The sequence below is a fragment of the Cryphonectria parasitica genome (genome assembly GCF_011745365.1).
Source record: "Cryphonectria parasitica EP155 unplaced genomic scaffold M406scaffold_1, whole genome shotgun sequence".
Classification (NCBI taxonomy): Eukaryota; Fungi; Ascomycota; class Sordariomycetes; order Diaporthales; family Cryphonectriaceae; genus Cryphonectria; species Cryphonectria parasitica.
In genome coordinates this window covers 5085795-5105002 of record NW_024468909.1, presented here as the reverse complement: position 1 = coordinate 5105002, position 19208 = coordinate 5085795, and the positions used below count along the sequence as shown (strand labels likewise).

The 19208-nt window shown below is 51.5% G+C and overlaps 6 protein-coding genes across 6 annotated transcripts; 4 read left to right on the top strand and 2 right to left on the bottom strand.

Moving 5' to 3' along the window:
• Window positions 1–764: 764 nt before the first annotated feature.
• On the bottom strand, window positions 765–1421 carry M406DRAFT_28984 (family 12 glycoside hydrolase; the record flags this gene model as incomplete). Its single annotated transcript, XM_040918871.1, has 1 exon — window positions 765–1421. A coding segment is annotated over one exon (657 nt), but the record flags the coding sequence as incomplete, so codon positions are not given.
• Window positions 1422–4279: 2858 nt separating this feature from the next.
• M406DRAFT_245470 (PAF acetylhydrolase) lies at window positions 4280–6038 on the top strand (the record flags this gene model as incomplete). Its single annotated transcript, XM_040916335.1, has 2 exons — window positions 4280–4569; window positions 4631–6038. 2 exons carry the CDS (start codon window positions 4280–4282, stop codon window positions 6036–6038), a joined length of 1698 nt encoding a protein of 565 aa, XP_040781720.1.
• A 1181-nt stretch (window positions 6039–7219) lies between these two features.
• M406DRAFT_336357 (kinase-like protein) lies at window positions 7220–8119 on the top strand (the record flags this gene model as incomplete). The annotated part of the gene is made up of 1 exon (XM_040921139.1): window positions 7220–8119. The coding sequence occupies one exon, from the start codon at window positions 7220–7222 to the stop codon at window positions 8117–8119; it is 900 nt and encodes a 299-aa protein (XP_040781719.1).
• A 1672-nt stretch (window positions 8120–9791) lies between these two features.
• Window positions 9792–11849, top strand: M406DRAFT_77536 (uncharacterized protein). The gene is made up of 3 exons (XM_040925964.1): window positions 9792–9811; window positions 9894–10552; window positions 10640–11849. Exons 2-3 carry the CDS (start codon window positions 9940–9942, stop codon window positions 11713–11715), a joined length of 1689 nt encoding a protein of 562 aa, XP_040781718.1. The 5' UTR covers window positions 9792–9811; window positions 9894–9939; the 3' UTR covers window positions 11716–11849.
• Window positions 11850–13084: 1235 nt separating this feature from the next.
• M406DRAFT_67132 (uncharacterized protein) lies at window positions 13085–14952 on the top strand (the record flags this gene model as incomplete). Its single annotated transcript, XM_040925045.1, has 5 exons — window positions 13085–13108; window positions 13262–13749; window positions 13811–14135; window positions 14232–14402; window positions 14485–14952. 5 exons carry the CDS (start codon window positions 13085–13087, stop codon window positions 14950–14952), a joined length of 1476 nt encoding a protein of 491 aa, XP_040781717.1.
• Window positions 14953–15558: 606 nt separating this feature from the next.
• Window positions 15559–16891, bottom strand: M406DRAFT_326178 (uncharacterized protein; the record flags this gene model as incomplete). Its single annotated transcript, XM_040920051.1, has 7 exons — window positions 15559–15744; window positions 15856–15920; window positions 16141–16190; window positions 16339–16376; window positions 16463–16562; window positions 16626–16682; window positions 16824–16891. 7 exons carry the CDS (start codon window positions 16889–16891, stop codon window positions 15559–15561), a joined length of 564 nt encoding a protein of 187 aa, XP_040781716.1.
• Between the last annotated feature and the right edge of the window lie 2317 nt (window positions 16892–19208).

Genomic DNA, 19208 nt, shown 5'->3' with positions numbered 1-19208 from the left:
GACGCCTACCAAGTGGCAGCGTTTCTAGTCGTGGTAGCAACGTGTCTGTCGTGAACCTGGGTGCGCAGTAAGGTCTGGTGAGTGCGAGCTGTACCGTACCAGATCTACAAGAATTGAAACCACCAGTGTGGCATTGACGCTCAGTGTCTGGCCAAAGCAAACTTCTGTCTGAACACATAGTCTATGTGGGAAAGAGGCGGCCGAGCATAGGAAGGCCTCAGTTGGACAGAGATAATTGAGCACAACGTTGCAAGACGAACTTCTTCGTTCACAGACCAGGAGGGCAAGCAGGTTCAGAAAGAGCGACGTATCAAGAACAATGAACATATGAATATGTATATATCTACAAAGAACAACAAAACACCCACCGAACCCACCTATTCTCCCACGCACTTAGCACCCTCACGATCTCCCCCCTATTTGCTTCCCTTGTGGCAGCTCTTCTTCGTGGTGGTAGCCAGCGTCGTAGCAGCCTCAGCCGAGGTAGCAGCAGCCGTGGTCGGGGCAGCCGTTGTCAAGGCCTGAGCAGCCGAAGAGGCCTGCTGGACAACAGCGCTAGACGAGGGGGCGGCGGCCGAAGGGGCAGCAACGGACTGCGTGGCAGACGAAGCGGGAGCCACAGCACTGCTGACCGCTGCAGAGGAGATGGCAATGCTGGACTCGGCTGAGCTGCTGGCCACAGCCGTGGCGCTGGCCTCGACGCTCGTAGCTACAGCAGAGGCGCTGGCCACGGCGGTGGTGGCGGCGGCAGAGCCTCCCGTGGACACGCCGCACGAGTACGAGGAGACGGAGAGGACAGCGCTGGTGCCGGTGAAGGGCTCGGTGCCGGCGCCAATGCTCAGCAGGTACTGGCTGCTCGACACGCCCTCGTTCTCGATGAGATAGTTCAGGAAGTCCATCAGGTCGCCGTCAAAGTCCTCGACGGCCGAGGTGGCGACAAAGCTGTACACAGTCGTGTCGCCGTTGGGGCCCGTGTACAGATCCCAGGTGGTGCCGGCAATCTCGGGCGTGGCGACAGTGCTGCCGGTGGAGGAGATGGGGCCGGCACCGCCGATGGCATCGAGCCAGACCATAATCTCGTACTCATCGCTGCCGTCGGCAGAAGAAGAGGTAAACATGTCGTAGCTCACGTCGGCAACGATATCCGTGCCCGAGTAGGACCAGGACCACAAGGAGGGGATGGACGAGATGGACGCCAGGGTGGTGATGGTGAAGTTGGTCACGGTGTTGGCATAGGACTTGACCTGGCTGCTCTCGCCGGTCCAGGACCACGAGGTGGACCACGACAGCACATCGTCGGTCAGGGTGTCGACGGTCGTGCACTGCGAGCCGGTACCGGCATCCTCGTTCCAAAGGTCCTGGTAGACCGTGTACACGCCCGTGGCCACGCTGTCCCACTGTCCGCAGATGGAGGTCGCGCGGGCCTCGATGCGGGTAGGCTTATCGTGGGCGGCCGTGACGGCGCCGGCGAGGAGGGCGGTTGTGAGCAGGGCGTTCATGTTTGTTTTCTTTGTGTTGTCTTGAGGGAGGGGGGGGGGAAGAGTGTAAGGTGTAGGTGGAGGCTGGTGATCTATTGTTGCTAGCAAAAAAAAGAGTGAATGTATATGCACAGAGACAAGAATCCAAAGGAACGAGTGTGAGCCTCCAGGGCTATTGTGAAGCTGAATTTGCGAAATGTTTGTTTCAACACGAGAAGAATTGGAAAGAACTGCAAAGCAAGAAGCAAAAAGAAAGGAAGTCCTTGGTACAAACCTAGAAATGGGAATGATTGACGTTTTAAAAAGGACTCTCTCCCTCCCGGCCTCACCTTTTTGGCATATGCGGGCAGCCAGCTCAGCTCCTGATGCTGTCATCTCCGCGCCCCCTTTCATTTCATTTATACTCTCTTTTCCCTCCTTCAGGTGCACGCCGCCGCCGCGGTGGTCCTCCCTCGAGGTCTGTCTCCCCTCTCGCTTCCCCCCTGGCGCGCGGCTCCCCGGGGTTCGTGTCCCAATGCACGATAGCGTCGCCGCCGCGCCGAGATGAGCTCAGGAGACCCGCATGCGCCCGCCACTCCTCGAGGAATTTCTCCGAGTGGTTCGACGGTCAGGTTCGACGCATAATAATATGGACTGACGACAAGTTGTGTATATGCCTTTTTTTTTATGGGGGTCAACTTCTTGATTGTTCAATAGTAACTCTTCCCAGTGCTGGCTTAGACCATTGGGTCCTCATCTGGGTTTTGTTTCCTTCTTCTTTCTTCCTTCTCTTTTCAATTTCTACTTTTATTTTCATGTTTATTTTCGTTTTCCTCTCCCCTCATCTTTTTTAGCAGCCATAGAGACGCTGGTAGGAAGCTGTTGGTGCGAGCTGGGGGGTGCTGGAGGCTGGAAGCATCCACAGTTGTTTCAATGTACCCTTTCAGGCATGGGTAATAATGCCATTGAAACTAAGACCCACCTGAGGTTTCAAGACAGGATTAGGAATGGATGGAAAAGGAAGGGAGAGAAAGGGAAAAGGAGTCTGGGGAAGCAAAGAAGACAAGAGAAAGAAAAAGAAACACATCAAGCACGCCGAGAACCTTGGCGCAGATCTTTGTTTGTTTCTTTAGTTGCGGATCGGTTGGTTGGCTAGCTTATACAGCAAAAGTCTTTCCCTGTTTTGGGGCGAAGTCATTGCTTTATGAGAGGCATAGCAGAGACACGACACCGCTACGGTGGCCCCTGTACAACGAGGGCGGCGAGCACGACTGTTGTGTGGTCTTCGACACCAACGTAAATTGACACTCAGCCTTCATCTTGAAAAATTGGTTAGGTTCAGTATGGTGGGAATGAATGTTTAGCCCTGCCATAGAATCCGCTGCAAGGCTCTGGATATGTATTCGAAAGTCAACAAGGCAGTCTACGAAACACAACGAGCTTCCAATCTGTAGTGGCGGTCCCGTTGATCATCCCTTCCCTTTCGTCTTTCTCGCCCAATCTGATTGGCTCCAGTGTGTTGGGCCCGGACTTCGGCCCTGGCGTCTCGGCCCCGACATTCTGCTCACTCCACTACCTGTGCGCTTGTCTTAACTATTCGGTGCTGAGTAGATGTTCTTCCAGATGTCCTTATTGTCTTGGGTCGGAATCACACTGTCCGCCAATTTATCAGTGTCTTGAGGTGGGTTTCCACAGAAATATAAAGCGGGGCTGGGCCGGAGTCTGGGAAGGGGAGGCCAGGGCCGCACATCGTGAAGACTGACAACTCTCAGTTCAATACTTTCTACAACAGAGATCAGAATTCAACCCGTAGTCTTGAACATCGTTGGTCCGAAACAGCCGCCATCAAGTCTGTTAGACCTGAAAAGAAAAGAAGAAAAAAACATTCTTGAGATGAGGCAATTCGATCCCAATTCACCGCAGGCCCCCACAAGACCTTTCTGGTTGGTTGTCGATGAAATGCAATTACGTCCTCCTTGGGCTGCGTCGTTGATTTCGAAGGCTTGCAGCGTCACCCACTGCAAAGATAGAGAAATAGCTTCAAAGATTCAACCCGCTTGGCTGGGGAGTTTGGCCCCCTCAACTGCATTCATACCAATAGGCGCTCCAAAACGGATCTCTCGAGTATGTTCTGCTACTATTCTAAATCTAGATCCACACGTCAAGCATGTTGTTGACACGAGAAAGGCAAATTGAAGCCAGCTGATGCCATGCTCTCCATCTTTCTTTCTTGTTCTTATAAAATTCGCTGATTTTGTCTGGAACCATCTGCGTCCTCGTCTGTCCCATGCCTTTCTGGCGTAAGGTGTTCATACAATGCGATGGTACCACCTATCCAGTGGGTGACGTAGCTGACCTGTCGATCCGGAAGTCGCCGTTGGTGACGTTGCAGGGTATGCACGCGACTCCATGTTCATTGGCTGTAGCCCACCAGAAACCCACTTTTAGCCGGGCGAGCTTGCATATTTCAAGGTTAGTCAAAAACTTCCAGGGCCGAGGCTGAGACGGGGCAGTGGTTTCCTTGAACAAAGTCCAGGTCCCGTTTTTCCATTCGAAACTTGCTTTCTCCAAAGCGCTCTTCAGTTGTCGCGTGCCCCTTCTCAATTCCATCCATCTCTCGTGTCTTTTATTTCCTATGTATGTCATTGATAAATCATAACAATAGACTCTTTTCCTAGACCGTTTCTTGATTACCCTGCTGTGCACCCTCGGCTTCGCGGTTGGAATCCCTAGGCACCGTAGTTCGACCATCCCATCTGATTGGAGTGGCCACGATGACGCCCGCTTCGACCAAGGCTCAGAAGGCCGCCTACGCGGAGAGAATGTCATACTACCTAAACAAGATCAATCCTATACCGACACTTCCGGAGTATACAGGACCTTACATAGTCGGCACCATTGACGTCGAGATCCCAATCTCAGGCCTAAATGCTCCGAGCGAGGCACCCGAAAACGCGGCCGACATTCACACAATTCAGTTTCGCATCTTCTACCCAGCTCAGCCAGACTCGAGAGGCAAGAGGATCACGTGGCTCCCTGCTCCTCAGAGGAGCCATGTCTCGGCCTACACAAAGTTCCTGGGCTTTGGTGCTGTCACTTCCGAGATTCTCTCGTAGGCATTCCCTCCCTCTCCAATGTGTTTGCATCGTGACTGACATTCCTTGCCATGGCAGGTTCTTCCCTCGACACGTACACTACACCACGATTCCCGTCTTTAAGAACGCATCGATTCTCGAACCCGAACACCTTCCAAACAAGCGATGGCCCACAATGATCTTCTCCCACGGTCTGGGGGGAAACCGCAATGCATATTCGCACATCGTAGGGTCTATGGCCTCGCACGGCGTCGTCGTCATATGTCCCGAACATCGCGACGGAAGCGCGGCTGTCTCGTTTATTCGTGACCCTACGGCGCAGAACAGCCGATTTATGGGAAACACTAGGCGTGTTGTGCCCTACGTGAAGATTTCCCACGACCAGAACCGGCAGACATGGGACGCCCGGAACCAACAGCTGAAGGTGCGGCTCTGGGAACTTGGTCTGACGCATGAGGCAATACTTGATATCGATGCTGGCCTGGACATGCACAACCTGAATACGAGCACACCTGTCGCATCCCTCTCTCAGTTCACCTCGAAGCTCGACGTGCAGAAGCCTGGGTCGATCATCTTTGGCGGGCATTCGTTTGGAGCCGCAACGGCCGTTCAGCTCCTCAAGTCGACATACTACGCTGGCTCTCCCGAGCTGGAGGCCATTGAGGAGCCGCTTTATTGTCCAGCGGCCGGTAGTCGCATTCGCGCACAAATTACATCCAAGAACCCCATCATGATGCTCGATATGTGGTGCTTTCCCCTCGTCTCCCCCACCACGACAGCCCTGTACAGCCTACCCCTCCCAGCATACGCTGATAACGACCCGACGGCACCAGGCGGCGCCTCGGTATTGGCTATCGAGTCGGAGACCTTCTTCAAGTGGACTGAACACCTTCACGCCATGTGCCGCATCATCTCGCCGAGACCTAGCGCCCCCGTTGTCAGCGCGTCAGCGTTTGAGCGTCCCGGATCAGGCGTGAGGCTGCCCGAGCCGAACTTCTTTTACGTCATCAACAGCGCGCACCTGAACCAGAGCGACTTTGGGGTCTTGTTTCCGTGGTTGACGAAGAAGGTCTTTGGTGCCGAGCAGCCCGAGCGTGCACTCCGCCTGAACGTGAGGGCCATGCTGCAACTCCTCAGGAAGAACGGCGTGCCGGTTGCGAGGACGTGGTCCGGAGACCTTGTGGAGGGCGCGGAAGTTTCGGACAAGCTCGATGCCCCAGAGGCTGCCGCTGGTGGTGGCGATGACGCTGGCGGGAACGACAGCCTCGAGGACGGCCTTTTGGATGACAAGGCCATCTTCGACCGCAGCGGGCACGGGACCGTCGACTACTGGAAGTGGATCGACATCGTGGGCATGGGTGGGGAGTCCGACCACAGCGGCAAGGATGGTAAGCCGGAGGGCGTCGAGGGCGAGAGCGAGATGGAGACGGAGATAGAGGGCGCGACGAGCCCACAGCCGCCCACCGCGGTGGATGCCCGTGCTTGAAAAAAGGGCAAATAAAGGTTTTGGTATGGCGCAATTCGGTTGTGGACGTTTCAGATGGGAAGGTCAAAATTTGCTTATGATACCAGCATATAGATGGTCACGGCTTAGAATTGGTGGTTCTTTTTTTTTTTTTTTTTTTTTTTTTTTTTTCACATGAAGCCCTTGCGAGATATCACCACTTGCTGGGCGGCAAGTTCGAGTGCATAGCGACCTAAAGTAGACAACAATCTAGATATGGACATATTCCGGAATTTTGCTCCACAGCCTTTTGACAATTAATGTTTGGTAAAATAGGACAACTAACAGTATGAATTGCGTTGACAAGAGGCTATATATCTGGTCAGACAAATGGTGACTTAGTCACAAGCGAACGTATCTACCGCACCTAAGGCGCTGACTTTATATTGTGCGAGGAATCTGCTTGTCATAGTCTGCAACTCGGATGGCTCCCTAGAGCAGTCTTAGAGTGGATGCACACAAGAACAGTTCTTTCTGCTGTGTAGTGTCATGTGCTAATCCACCTGTGGACAGTTCTTACAGATTGTGCATTTAGGATAGTCCACTCTCTATCGTCCATTTTGCTTCAACACAATTTGGGAGGATGAATGATTATCACTTCATTAGCTTTGCTCTCTACATATCGAACAGCTCTAATTCCTAAGAGACAATCGTTCAGGAAGTTGACTCAAATTTGCACAAAACCAGAGTACACATATGTAGTTCCTTCAATGTTTGGTACCAAGCTAAAGCTATAAGTTTGGAGTTATTGTGTTCCCTCAACGTTTTGTTCATGGGCAAACATGATTGGGCTGACTATCACTTGCTTCGCATTGTCAATTTTCCCTGCAACTCCTGCATTTAATTCCGAAGTCTCATGAGACACCCCGTGTGGTTACTTAGCGTTACAAATACTCACAACAACCCTTTGATTGTCACAGCACTTTCATATTCACATAAATAGACTATGCGCCTGATTTCTGTACACATGCATTGGCTTTGGTTTAGGAAGACTAAGTAGACTGTCATAACATAGCTGTGTTGTTCTTTGATATTTCACTTGCCCTCTCAGCAGCGCAGAATACTCTCAAAGTACTTGTTTCATCATAAGGAACTAATATCACGATACCGAGACACAAGAACTCTGACCTCAAGTGAAGCATCGCCACACCAAAGGAGACACCATGACTCGCCAGCGATATCCTCCACGCCTAACATATCCCTACTATGCCCCAGCAGAGACACTTCCGGCTCCCCTGCCGACCGTCCCAGAGATCCTCGCATCGGAGGAAGTCTTTCCCTGTATTTTCCAGAAGCGCACTATCCGCAAGGTTGGAGACCACTTCATCGTCAAGCATGGAGACATCAAGCTAGACGAGGCCGACAACATGCACCTGGTCGCCTGGTCCTGCGGCGACCGGGTCCTTGTGCCAAAGCTATACGCCGCCTTCCACGACGAAGACACCGGTGCCAACTTCATCGTCATGGAGTATGTACACGGCAAGTCCATGGAGTCGCTGTGGACGGAGCTCGGCCCGGTAGGCAGGCACCGGGTCGCCACGAAGCTGAGAAAGCAATTCCAGAGCCTGCGCGATATGCCTGCAGAGGGTTACTACGGCAGGCACGGCCGCAGGCCCTACGATGACATCTTCCTCGGCTCCGACACGTTGCCCTGTGGCCCATTCCCAAGCGAGTTTCTGCTCAACCAGGCCTTCTTCAGACGATATGTTTTCCTGCATCCCGAGGTCGCGGAGGGCCGAGGCACCTTCTACCGCGACCGCGTGTTCCCAATGGTCATGACGGGCCACAAGCCCGTCTTCACCCACGGCGACCTGCAGGCCAAGAACATCCTGGTCCGCGACTCGGACGGCGCCCCTGTCCTCATCGACTGGGAGTGCGCGGCCTGGTACCCGGAGTACTGGGAGTACACCAACGCGCTGTGGACGAGCCGCCGCTGGGGGGATGACTGGTTCCGGTTCGTGGGCTTGTGCCTGAAGGAGTATGTGGTCGAGTTCAAGTGCATGGAGAACCTCTTGGACGACCTCCTGGATGCCCCACGGCCTGGTGACCCGGGCACGTCCTGAGTAGTCCGTATTCAGGCGAAACTATTCGCACTTATGATAAACCGGAATTTTGGAAGCTGCTACTTGATAGTTCGCGCCTTAGGTTTCTCACAGGTATCTGCATATGTTGAGGAAAGTGTAGGGTAGTGAAGCGGAAGCTATGTTGGTGCGACAAAACTGTCTTCAACACTGAATGCACCAGCGATCTGTAAAACCCAGTGATGCATGAGTCTCTTGAATGATAAACTGTTATGACCTGGCTAGCATTAACTTGCTCAGTGGTTTGTAACTTATCTTCCACGCTCTGTCTTTCTGTTTGTGCCCAGTTCTTCCTCTGCACCTTTGTTTGACTTGGTTGTCAAGTCAGTTGATGGATTGTGCGACGAGGTTTTGGCTTCAACCGCATAACACAATTGACTCCAAGAGCGATACATTAGCAGTTTAATCCCCCCTTGTGGCTTGGGGTTGACAATGCGATCGAAATCCATGCATTGTTCAGCAAGTTCGCTTGCAAAACCCACTGCTGGTAAGCGAGCGCTGGACGCAGGGTTTCTCACCGAGGCCTGCCAACTTGACTTATGCAGCAGTCACCCGAGCATTACTTGCAGCTGCCCTGGTAGGATGGTGAGACCAGGTATATATGTGGGGAGTACATATAAGCATATGTGCTATGGTAGCATCAGCAGACATGGAAGATGACCGGTCGGTTTGGTGGGGGTTGATCAATGAGCTGTCCAATTGATCTGCAAGAGTACTTACTTGTTGCTACACAGGCTACACAGGCAATCAGGGCAAAACGGACCCCGCTTCCTCCGAGCTCCCCTTCTCCGTGTTGGGTTACCATAAACAAAAAGGGTAGCAGTCAAGGTGCTCTTACGAGATAGATACTCTCCAGGTGGATCTGGTTCGATTTTGTCGGATGACCTACTGGTACCCGGGATAATCGAGAAAATGACTCTGTGGTATTCTATAGCAGGACATCCTTGACACTTTGACCAGATGTGCATCAGTCCACCGTCAGAGCTCGGCCACGTTACATGCATGGTAGCTACTGACGACGCCCGTGCAGTGAAACCTTACATTTTGAATGAATTGCCATGTCTTGGCCACTGATAAGCAACCACCTCCCCCAGAATGACCACCCTTCTCAAATAATTTGGAACCCATTGAAGCAAGTGGCGAAGAAAACTCGACTCGGTACCAAGTGGAGCGCGCGGAATACTAGAGTAGTTTGACTACTATTACGGTTCTCGCCGAGGTCCACGGCATAAATGTGGACATTTTTGCACGAAATAGCAAGGGAAAATAATAATAATAATAATAATAATAATAATAATACAAGCAAGTAAGAGAAAGAAGAAAAAAGAAGGTTGCCCAGTCAGTAGTACAAACTTTTATCAGGTGTTGTTTCATGGTCCCTGTCGCTGATCTTGTCTGTGCTAAGTAGCTCGTTTTCTTCGGTACTGTTCCGTACCCACAACGGCACTTGACTCCAAGCGTTGAAACTACTTGAACTAGGGTCTCTGCACATCTCTCTCCCCTCTTAGATTTCCTATTCACATATTCACTCACTGCCCCCCCCCCCCCCCAAAAAAAAAGTCAACCGAAGCTCTCTTCCCCTCCAACACACCTGGGAGAGAGGCAGAGACGTTGTGCCTCCCACAGCTTCAGTCCCGCATCGCCCACCATGGATCACGAGTCCAATGTTGCGGAGTGAGTTCAAACATCCCCTTGTGCATACTTTGGTGTTTCAATAAAGTATTTTCATACTTATTCACAATCGACTCTGATGTAGGCTGCACGCCACCGTGGTGGAACCTCAGTTGAAGGACCACAAGGACATGGCTGGTGGTGTCGAACCCCCGGTCGACCTTGTCATGTCGAGAGCCAGCACAGCCGATGGTGATGAGCCCACTGACGAGGAGAGGCGGACGCTGCGCAAGGTCTCTGACAAGCTGCCATGGTCTGCCTTCCTCGTCTGTGTCGTCGAGCTGTGCGAGCGTTTTACCTACTACGGTCTCTCCGGTCCCTTCCAGAACTACATCGAGAACAAGTACGGCGGCACTCTTCCTGGTGCCTTGGGCATGGGCCAGACTGCTGCCACGGGCCTCACCGACTTCTTCCAGTTCTGGTGCTATGTGACGCCTGTTCTTGGTGCCATCGTCAGTGACCAGTACCTGGGCAAGTACTGGACCATTTTCTACTCGGCCCTCATCTACATCGTCGGCTGTCTTATCCTGTTCTTGACCTCGTTGCCTGTCGCCATCGAAAACGGTGCAGCCTTGGGAGGTCTGATCACGGCCATGATCGTCATCGGATGTGGCACGGGAGGCATCAAGAGCAATGTGTCACCTCTGATTGCAGAGCAGTACGAGAACACCACTCCATTCGTCAAGACGCTCAAATCTGGCGAGAGGGTGATTGTGGACCCTGCCACAACCATCAAGAGAATCTGTAAGTTTTGTCTAGCCACCACAAGTCAAGAACATGTTGCTTTATCTCTCTTTCAATAATTATCATTTATTAACCACAAATTGTCAGACATGGTCTTCTACATGATGATCAACATCGGCAGTCTTTCCAGCATCGCCACCACAGAGCTCGAGGCCCACATTGGGTTCTGGGCTGCCTACCTGCTCCCCTTCCTCATGTTCATTGTCGGTTTTGGCGTGCTCGTCGCCGGAAAGTCTCAGTACAAGATGAGACCACCTCAAGGAAGCGTTATCCCGAAGGCCTTCAAGGTCCTGTGGATTACCGCCAGAAATAAGGGCAATTTCGACGCCGCAAAGCCCGAGTACCACGAAGAGTTGGCCAGCAGCAGCGGCACCACCCGCGCCATTACCTGGGACAGTATCTTTGTTGAGGAGGTCAAGCGGGCCATCGTTGCCTGCAAGGTCTTTTGCTTCTATCCCATCTACTGGGTTGTATACTCGCAGATGCTCAACAACTTCATCTCCCAGGCCGGCCAGATGACCCTCCACGGCATTCCCAACGACCTGATGCAGAACTGGGACCCCATCACCATCATCATCTTCATCCCCATCTGCGATTACTTCCTGTACCCCGGCCTGGCTAAGCTCGGCTTCAACATGTATCCCGTCACCCGTATCTTCTGGGGCTTCATGCTGGGCGCCGGCGCCATGGCTTACGCTGCCGGTGTACAGAAGCTCATCTACGAGTCCGGCCCTTGCTACGATGCCCCCGCGGCCTGCCCTGCTGCTCTGAAGACCGACGGGAGCTACGTGCCCAACAATGTGCACGTTGCCATCCAGGCGCCCGCCTACCTGCTGATAGGCCTCTCCGAGATCTTTGCCAGCATCACAGGCCTCGAGTATGCCTTCACCAAGGCGCCCGCCAGCATGAAGAGCTTTATCATGTCGCTCTTCCTGCTGACCAGCGCCTTCGGCTCCGCTCTATCCATCGCCCTATCGCCTACTGCTGTGGATCCTAAGCTGCTGTGGATGTATACCGGCCTGGCGGTCGCGTGCTTCGTGGCGGGTGTTGTCTTCTGGCTGCTTTATAGCAGGTACAATGATACCGAGGAGGCCATGAACGACCTGGAAAAGTACACTGAGAAGCCCAAGCATGTTGGGGAGAAGGATGAGGAGGAGGCCTAGTTGGGTTATTATTTATGAATTGTTGAGGGCCTGTAAAGTTTCGTCATTAGATCTGTACACGATTCATAGCAGACTCTTACTGGATGGTTTTAGATTAGTCGTCCTGCTACTCTATCAAATCCCGTCTTTTATTCAAGTCGCCTTTTCTCATGTCAAGTGATTTGGTTTCTTTAAGTCTATCAAGAGTCCGATGATAATTCGAGGCAGCTGGCTGCCCATTACCTAAGTAAGCAGTCTATTGCTCCGTCTCATTATGTATGCCGACGCCACTTCACTCATCCATTTCTTTCCTTCACACATACTTTTTTCTTCTTCCCTTTTTCTCTTTCGTTTGCTTTCTCCCAGCCTCTCCCCAATTACCATACAACTTAGATCCACACTTGATTTGCATTACTTTTATTTCAATACTTGGTTGGTATGTTATTATTTGAAACATTGGTTATGTGCCATTTGATAATTGACTTATCGCGATGGTAGTACACTGTATGTACTTTGTATGTATTCAAATTCATGTTACTAATCAAGCTTGTTTTTGAATGATGTGTTAGAATCACTCCTCTGCCTGATTTCCTTTCTCTTCAAAGTCAGTTCTGAGGCGCACCATAAGAATCAGCAACCTACAACCTAAATGATTAAGTACCTACTTAGTAGATCAGGTTTTCTGGTGCGACCTTACGACACATATTTTGTAGAAGCACGTGAAGGAACGCGAATCAGCCAGAGTAGCCTGTTGTCACTTTGGAATTAAATTGAACACAGCCAGAAATGACGCCCCCAATCACTATCACTCACAAAGGTACCATGCATCATGCAGATGGATACTTTTCCATCAACTACTAATTAGCAGACATAGTTACTCATTGACTTCTCAGATTTTAGTGTGTATCCATCCACATCCACAATTTCATGTGTGTAAGCGCAGCAGTCACTATCAGGTATGAATTTCTTGCAAAAAGGTAATAATTTTATGACACGGGCCCCTCTGAGTCAAGAGTGTACTATTGAATAGAAGCCAACGATTCTTGCCTGTCTCGGTAAGTTGTCACCTTGCCAAGTAGTAGTTAATGTGGACGCAACACTTCAGCTTGCATCGCCCTACTGCAGGCGCCTCCAAATGCAAGTCTGTAATTGGAGAATCTCGGCCCGTTGGTTTCAACCCGCGCATGGATGGATTGATCTTGTTCGCGTATAGATAAAATGCCGTTACTGAAGGCGATCAAGCTTCGTCACCATCCTGGCGGGTACAGTGGCCATTTCATAGAAGATTCTTATAGTTCTTGGTAACCCCTCTTCGTCTGCAAAGCTTGTGTTCCCAGCCCGTCGCCTTTCTCCATCTCCTCACTTCCTACCCCCTCAAACTTTGACCATCATGGCTTACAAGATTGATTTTACGGTAAGTCTTGCGTTTGCTTTAAGAAAATGCCTTGAAGGCCTCCTAGGTTCCAGCTCTTGACTCTTGTGTTATTCATAATTCCCAGCCGTTGTCCAGTTTCTGCGCAGTGACCTGCCTTTTCAAAACGCTCCATGACTAACATCATTAATACAGACGCCCTACTACAACGTCATCAACAATGAGCTCACCTCCACATCACAAACCTGTCACGGCGTGGATCCCTCCACAGAGGAAGCCCTGCCCGAGGTCCCCCTATCCGGCAAGGCAGAGGTCGACCGAGCTGTAACAGCCGGGAAAGCAGCGTACCCCGCGTGGCGGTCACTCTCTTGGGATGAGCGCGCCTCATACCTCCTCAAGCTGGCCGACGCGATCGAGGCGAACCATGATGGCATCCGGGACCTCGACGTCGCCGAGACGGGCAAGGCCGTACAGAACGCCAGCCTGGAACTAGTTATGGTCCTAGCGCACCTACGGGGCACGGCAGTGCTGCGCATCCTAGACGAGGTCGTGGAGGATACAGCCGAGAGGACAGCGGTGGTTAGGTACAGGCCTCTTGGGGTCGGGGCTGCGATTATTCCGTGGAATTGGCCTTTGTTGCTGGGATTGGGAAAGATTGGGCCGGCGGTGTTGGCTGGAAATACGTAAGTGAAATGCTCGTTGGTTAAACTTTTTCCAGTCATGTGCGTGGTGTGAATTTTCTAGGAAAATGGCTGACCAGAACAATTTCACAAGCGTCATCGTGAAGCCGAGCCCCTATGCCCCCTACGCCCTCCTCAGGATAGGCGAGCTCGCGGCCAAGGTGTTCCCGCCTGGCGTCGTGCAGGTGCTGAGCGGCGACGAGCGCCTCGGTCCGCTATTGACAGAGCACCCGGGCATCGCCAAGGTTAGCTTTACAGGCAGCATAACGACGGGGAGGAAAGTTGCTGAGGTCTGTGGCCGAACGCTGAAGAGGGTTACGCTAGAGCTGGGAGGCAACGATGCAGCTGTTGTCTGCGAGGATGCCGACCTTGCCAAGGTGGTGCCGGCGGTGAGTTTTTGCGAAGAATCCAGTATCCTTTTTCTATTTTTGGGTGAGTCGACTAATACGCGGTCCACGGCTGATGTTTTCCTTGTGAATTGTTAGGTCTCTTCACTGGCATTTCTCTGCTCAGGCCAGATTTGTATGAACATCAAACGGGTGTACGTGCATGACAAGATCTACGATGCATTTCTTGCTGCTATGATCACCTTTATCCGCGAAAATATGCCATATGGGGCGGCTACGGATCCAAAGACAGTAATTGGTCCTATTCAGGTACGTCGTGTCCCTTTCTTGATGCTACATTCACAATTTCAGAGTGCTAATACAAATAACAACCCTTCCGCCCTTCGAGCAGAACGCGATGCAGTATGACAAGGTCAAGGAGTTCTTTGAAGAGGCTGAGGCGCAGAAGTGGACCGTCGCCCTTGGGGGTCTTAAAGAGAAAGCAGGCATTAAGACCAAGGGCCTCTTATTTCCACCAACTCTTATCGACAACCCTAGTGATGAGTCACGCATCGTAAGAGAGGAGCCCTTTGGCCCTATCCTACCACTGCTGCGCTGGACAGAGGAGCAGGACGTGATTCATCGAGTCAATGCCGTCGAGGCAGGGCTTGGTGCCTCGGTCTGGAGCAGCAACGTCGAGAGGGCTGCTAAGATTGCTGATGCGCTGGAGGCTGGTAGTGTCTGGGTGAATGGCCATTTCCAGGTAGCCCCGAACATGCCCTTTGGTGGACATAAGGCCAGTGGGATCGGGATGGATTGGGGGGTTGTTGGACTCAAGGGCTGGTGTAATCCCCAGGGCTTCTGGACCATCAAGGCCTAGGGGCGTCAGTCTACGTATCGTATTAGTTCCGCAGACCATTCGAGAAGACAGATGGTACATGTACCCAAGGAATAACATGATTGTTGATCTTGAATCCTACAAAAAGTATTTAGTGATATGGACACGTAAATTGACTTCCTGGGTCTTGAGTCGACAAGGACAGTTTGCCTGAGGCGGGAACAGTGTGAGAGGTTGAGAAGAATATGTTCTAGGATGTGTACGCGAGGGGGGGGATGTCGTTTTGATTGGGACGAGGCGAGGGTGTGAAAGGCTTTGGTGGAGCTGGCGGATACTTACGGGTTTTCAAAGAAACACGGTGACGATGAGAAGGCAGCAGGGGATGGAGGTCATGAGCTATTATCCCAAGTTTTGGTAAATTAGAAAGGATTATCTGACTCAATACCTTTCCAGGGAATGCTACCCCTTTGATTACCGCGTAAATCAAATTACTATCTGTGATTCCAAATCAACAGCCCCAAAATATTTGCAAATATCACCGCCATCAAGATCGCGAAGACTGAAGAAGGGAGCGAGGAGGACGAAAAGCAGTGCTACCAAGGAACTTTCCCACAAAAGAGTTCTCAGAGGCCTGCCATCGTACCATGTTCATGGTTCAGCCCTCGGCACAATACCGCCACCACTCGCTCTCAGCTGCGACATCTCGATCTCTCGCGGCGACGTCTGGTAGTAGTGAACAGCCGTCGCCTGCTGAACCTCGACGTCGGTGACGCTGCTCGAGGCACTACTGGCACTCCTAACGATGCCGCCCTCGGAGAAGCTGCTCGTGGAGTGCTGTCGGTGTTGTGATGGATCATATAGAACTCCAGGAATCCAACTCCGCCGTCGTTGACGCCAGAAAGCCAGCTGTTTTCGATGCTCTGGCTGGCGTCTCAGGTAACACACCCCTCCAGCGGCAAGTAGCACTAACATCACAAGTGCTGCTACCACGGCGCCAATGATGGCTCCATCTGAAGAGGATGGTTTTGGTGGAGGTTTAGGTGAGTTCGTCGAGTTCGTAGAGGTGCTGGTGTCCGAACCACCGGCTGTTACGGCCAAGGAAGCAGCTTCTGCGGTGCTGGTGAGAGGGTGGGTGATGGCCGTCACGTCGCTGTTGTCGTGTAATGTGGATGGAAGAGCCGTTGCTGTCAGCGTGCCAGGGGCGGTGGTGGTGATGGAGGTTGCAGTTACCTGGACTGGAGGACCGACTGCCGAAGACTCTAACCATGGGAGAGTAGTAACTACCATGCACGGTTCGATATTAGCGTTAGTGATTTGAAGCATGAATAGTGTCATAGGTAAGAGAATATCCAGGAAAGGACGTGAGGGTAGTTGAAAGAGGATCTATGGTCATGCGGAATACGGGCGAGCCTTTTGCAACTTGCTAACCTGTCATTGAAGGCAGAGATCCTGGTTCTGCGCTCGAGCTACCACCACTCGAGCTATCAGCCTCTCCAGTGTTGTGTGGTCCTGAAGCAGTCGCTGCTGTCGAGGCTACGGTGCTTGGCGGTACTGTGCTGGCAACGAGAGCAGGAATGGCGCATTGTACCAAGTAGCTCTCTATAAGATCCTGGTCCATAGACAGGATGGTTGTACAGATCTCCTCCGTGCCACTGCTCAAGAAGCCTTAGTATAGCAACCAACTTGACACACAGTTATGATCGATAATTACTCACCAAGTGAAAGACACCGTTTCGAAGGCGCTGTACTGTCCGAGGCCAGGACAGCCCGTACTGCAGCCGCCGTAGTCGAAACACAGACCAACGCGATAGCAGTTTGCGAAGCCCTGGGGACAGCATCCTTCAAGATGAGGGGTCGTGGCCGCGAAGCAGTTGACAATTGATGTCACAGTTGACACAACTTGCTCCACGTACTGTGGCTTTACTTTGTTGCAGGCGCAATTGCGGATCCATAGGGCGAGTAAGAAAAGCATTGGAAGCATTACGGGTAGCTTTTGGGAACTTTCTCATCTAAAGAGAAGACCGAGAAAGAAGGAGAAAGGTAATAATAAGGGATAAATGTAGAAGAAGCCGTTCGCAGTGCAGCGGCAAGTATGCAGCTTTTGCGCTGAAGTTGTGAACAAGGCAGGTGACTCAGACCTACCCTGCTGTCAAGAAGATCTGAGACTGTGACGAGCAAGATCGCAAAGTCAGTGGACCTGCCGTTTATCGTCCAGGTCAAGAGGTTTCGAGGGTCCCAGAACGTGCAAAAAGGATGGTGAGCTAGTAACGAGGAACCTGAGGTGTCGGTGTGAGATACAAGAACAAGGAGCCTGATATTCAGCTCGTACGTTTTGAAAGGCTTTGGAAGAAAGAGACTGAAAAGGATGTGATGTGGTCATAGACTGGCGCAGCGAAAGTAATAGCTAATTGAGCCGAACGCTGGGAGGACGGTGAGAGAAGCAGAGGAGGGGAGGAGAACGCTGTTGACACCTCAGAGGTGAGAGAATCAGTGGCCTTCAGAAAATGCTTTGGTCTCCAAAAGGTTGTAGAGGAAATTGTAAGTCAAAAGCATTGAGTTTGTAGGCAGAAACGCTCTCAAAGCTTTCAGAACCTTCCTGAGGAAAGTTCAAGAATCAAGAAGTTGGAAGGCCAGTCCACTCATTGCGTTTCGTCTAATTCTTTTCCTTGGCCAGGGACAACATCAAGAAGCAGCGAGACTTTGAAATTCAGCTCATCCAGTAAATATTGGAACGGACAATGCTGAGTAGAATGTGAATAGAATCCCGAATTGTGTATGTGCATTCAGACGGACAATGGCTGTATGTATGTAGACTTTCAAGTCTATTGGTACTTGTGTGACTGACCTCAGACCCACCTCAGTTTTGTATGATAGAAAACGCTTCCCGATCTTGGTAATTGGATTCTACAAAAGTCAATATTCCCTTGTAGATATTGTTTTCAGGGTAAGGTGGCTTACTTCATACGACAGGTCCATTGTCAAATCACCTGGCCCTTCGTTGAAAACCACTGACTTGGAAAACGGTCTTCAGAAAGACAAAATCAATCCTACAAATGAACTTGGGGACATTCAGGTTCCAATGTGAAAAATGGGGCATATTTAACCCTAACCCTCTGTTTTGGTCTCCTCATAAACCATCTCAGAGCCTGGTTTAGTTACTTAGAAGATCTTCCTTTTGTATTAGATAGATTCAATCTCAACACTCATTCAGCCACTTCCACGTGCTCAGCTCATACGTTTCTCCTTAGTTATGAGCCCGGTTCGCAAGAATCGGGTTTAATCTTCCCCTTATCTATCGAAACAGACTGAGCCGTTCACTTCTTATTCTTTCAGAACACATCTTTTGTCCCAAACAGTCATACTCACGCTCCATCAAAGCCCACGATGGAGCGCGAACCTGACGACCTCACGCTCTCGGTAAAGTGCACCGACACCTACTCCTTTCCATCCTGGTACAGCATTTTGCAGTCCCAGAGCAAGGGAAAGGGTGTTTGGGAGTACCTAGACCCGGATGGCCCAGATGCGCCCTCTCTCGAACCTGAAGACTTCGACCTCGAGTTCTCCAAGTTCACTCAGGATCTTGAGGAGGAGCGCAAAAACACCATAACGGAGAACTACAAGCCACTCTCTATCCAGGAACAAGCCATCCTCTACGATCAGGAGATGAAACGCTTTCAGCTTCGTCAAAACAAGCAGTTGCGTGCTCACCAGAACGTACAGAGGATGTGGAACTGGATTCAGAAAACAGTACCTCCGTCGTTCGCCTCCAGTACCGCCATCACCTTGAGCTGGCCACCAGGCAAGGCACCGATTTCCAAAACTGGTGCCGGCAGCACCAGGATCTCCTGAACCTAGCTCGGGTTTACGGCATTGACGAAGTTGAGGGACTTCAGGGCTCTGATAACTTCCTCGCCGCTGTCGGAGTTCGCTTCCAGACAGAGTGGGCCAAAACGCAATGACATCTCCTCGCTACGGCACCTGACGATGGTCTGCCTATCAAGACTATCGAACAGCTTCAACGAAATCTCGCTTCAATCCACCGACTTCGGCCTGAGCAGAAAAAAGGCTCAATAGTGTTCGCTACTATAGGCGGAGAGAACCCACAATCCGGCAACTCAGGCACAAAATCTGGGAAGAAACAAGGTGGATCTTCCAGCCAGAGCGAAAAGGGAGATTACAAGTGCCCCTGCGAGTCGTATCAAAGGAAGCATAAATGGGGCCCCATGAGCTGCGGAAGGCTGGAGTACGCCTGTACCGGAGTCAGGCCAGACTCAATCTTCAAGGCCCCATCTGACGAG

Bases quoted from the DNA above. Each gene is read 5' to 3' on its own strand.
- M406DRAFT_77536 (XM_040925964.1), top strand. From the start codon at position 9,940: ATGGCTGGTGGTGTCGAACCCCCGGTCGACCTTGTCATGTCGAGAGCC. The intron at 10,553-10,639 runs GTAAGTTTTGTC...ACAAATTGTCAG, and splicing joins CACAACCATCAAGAGAATCT to ACATGGTCTTCTACATGATG.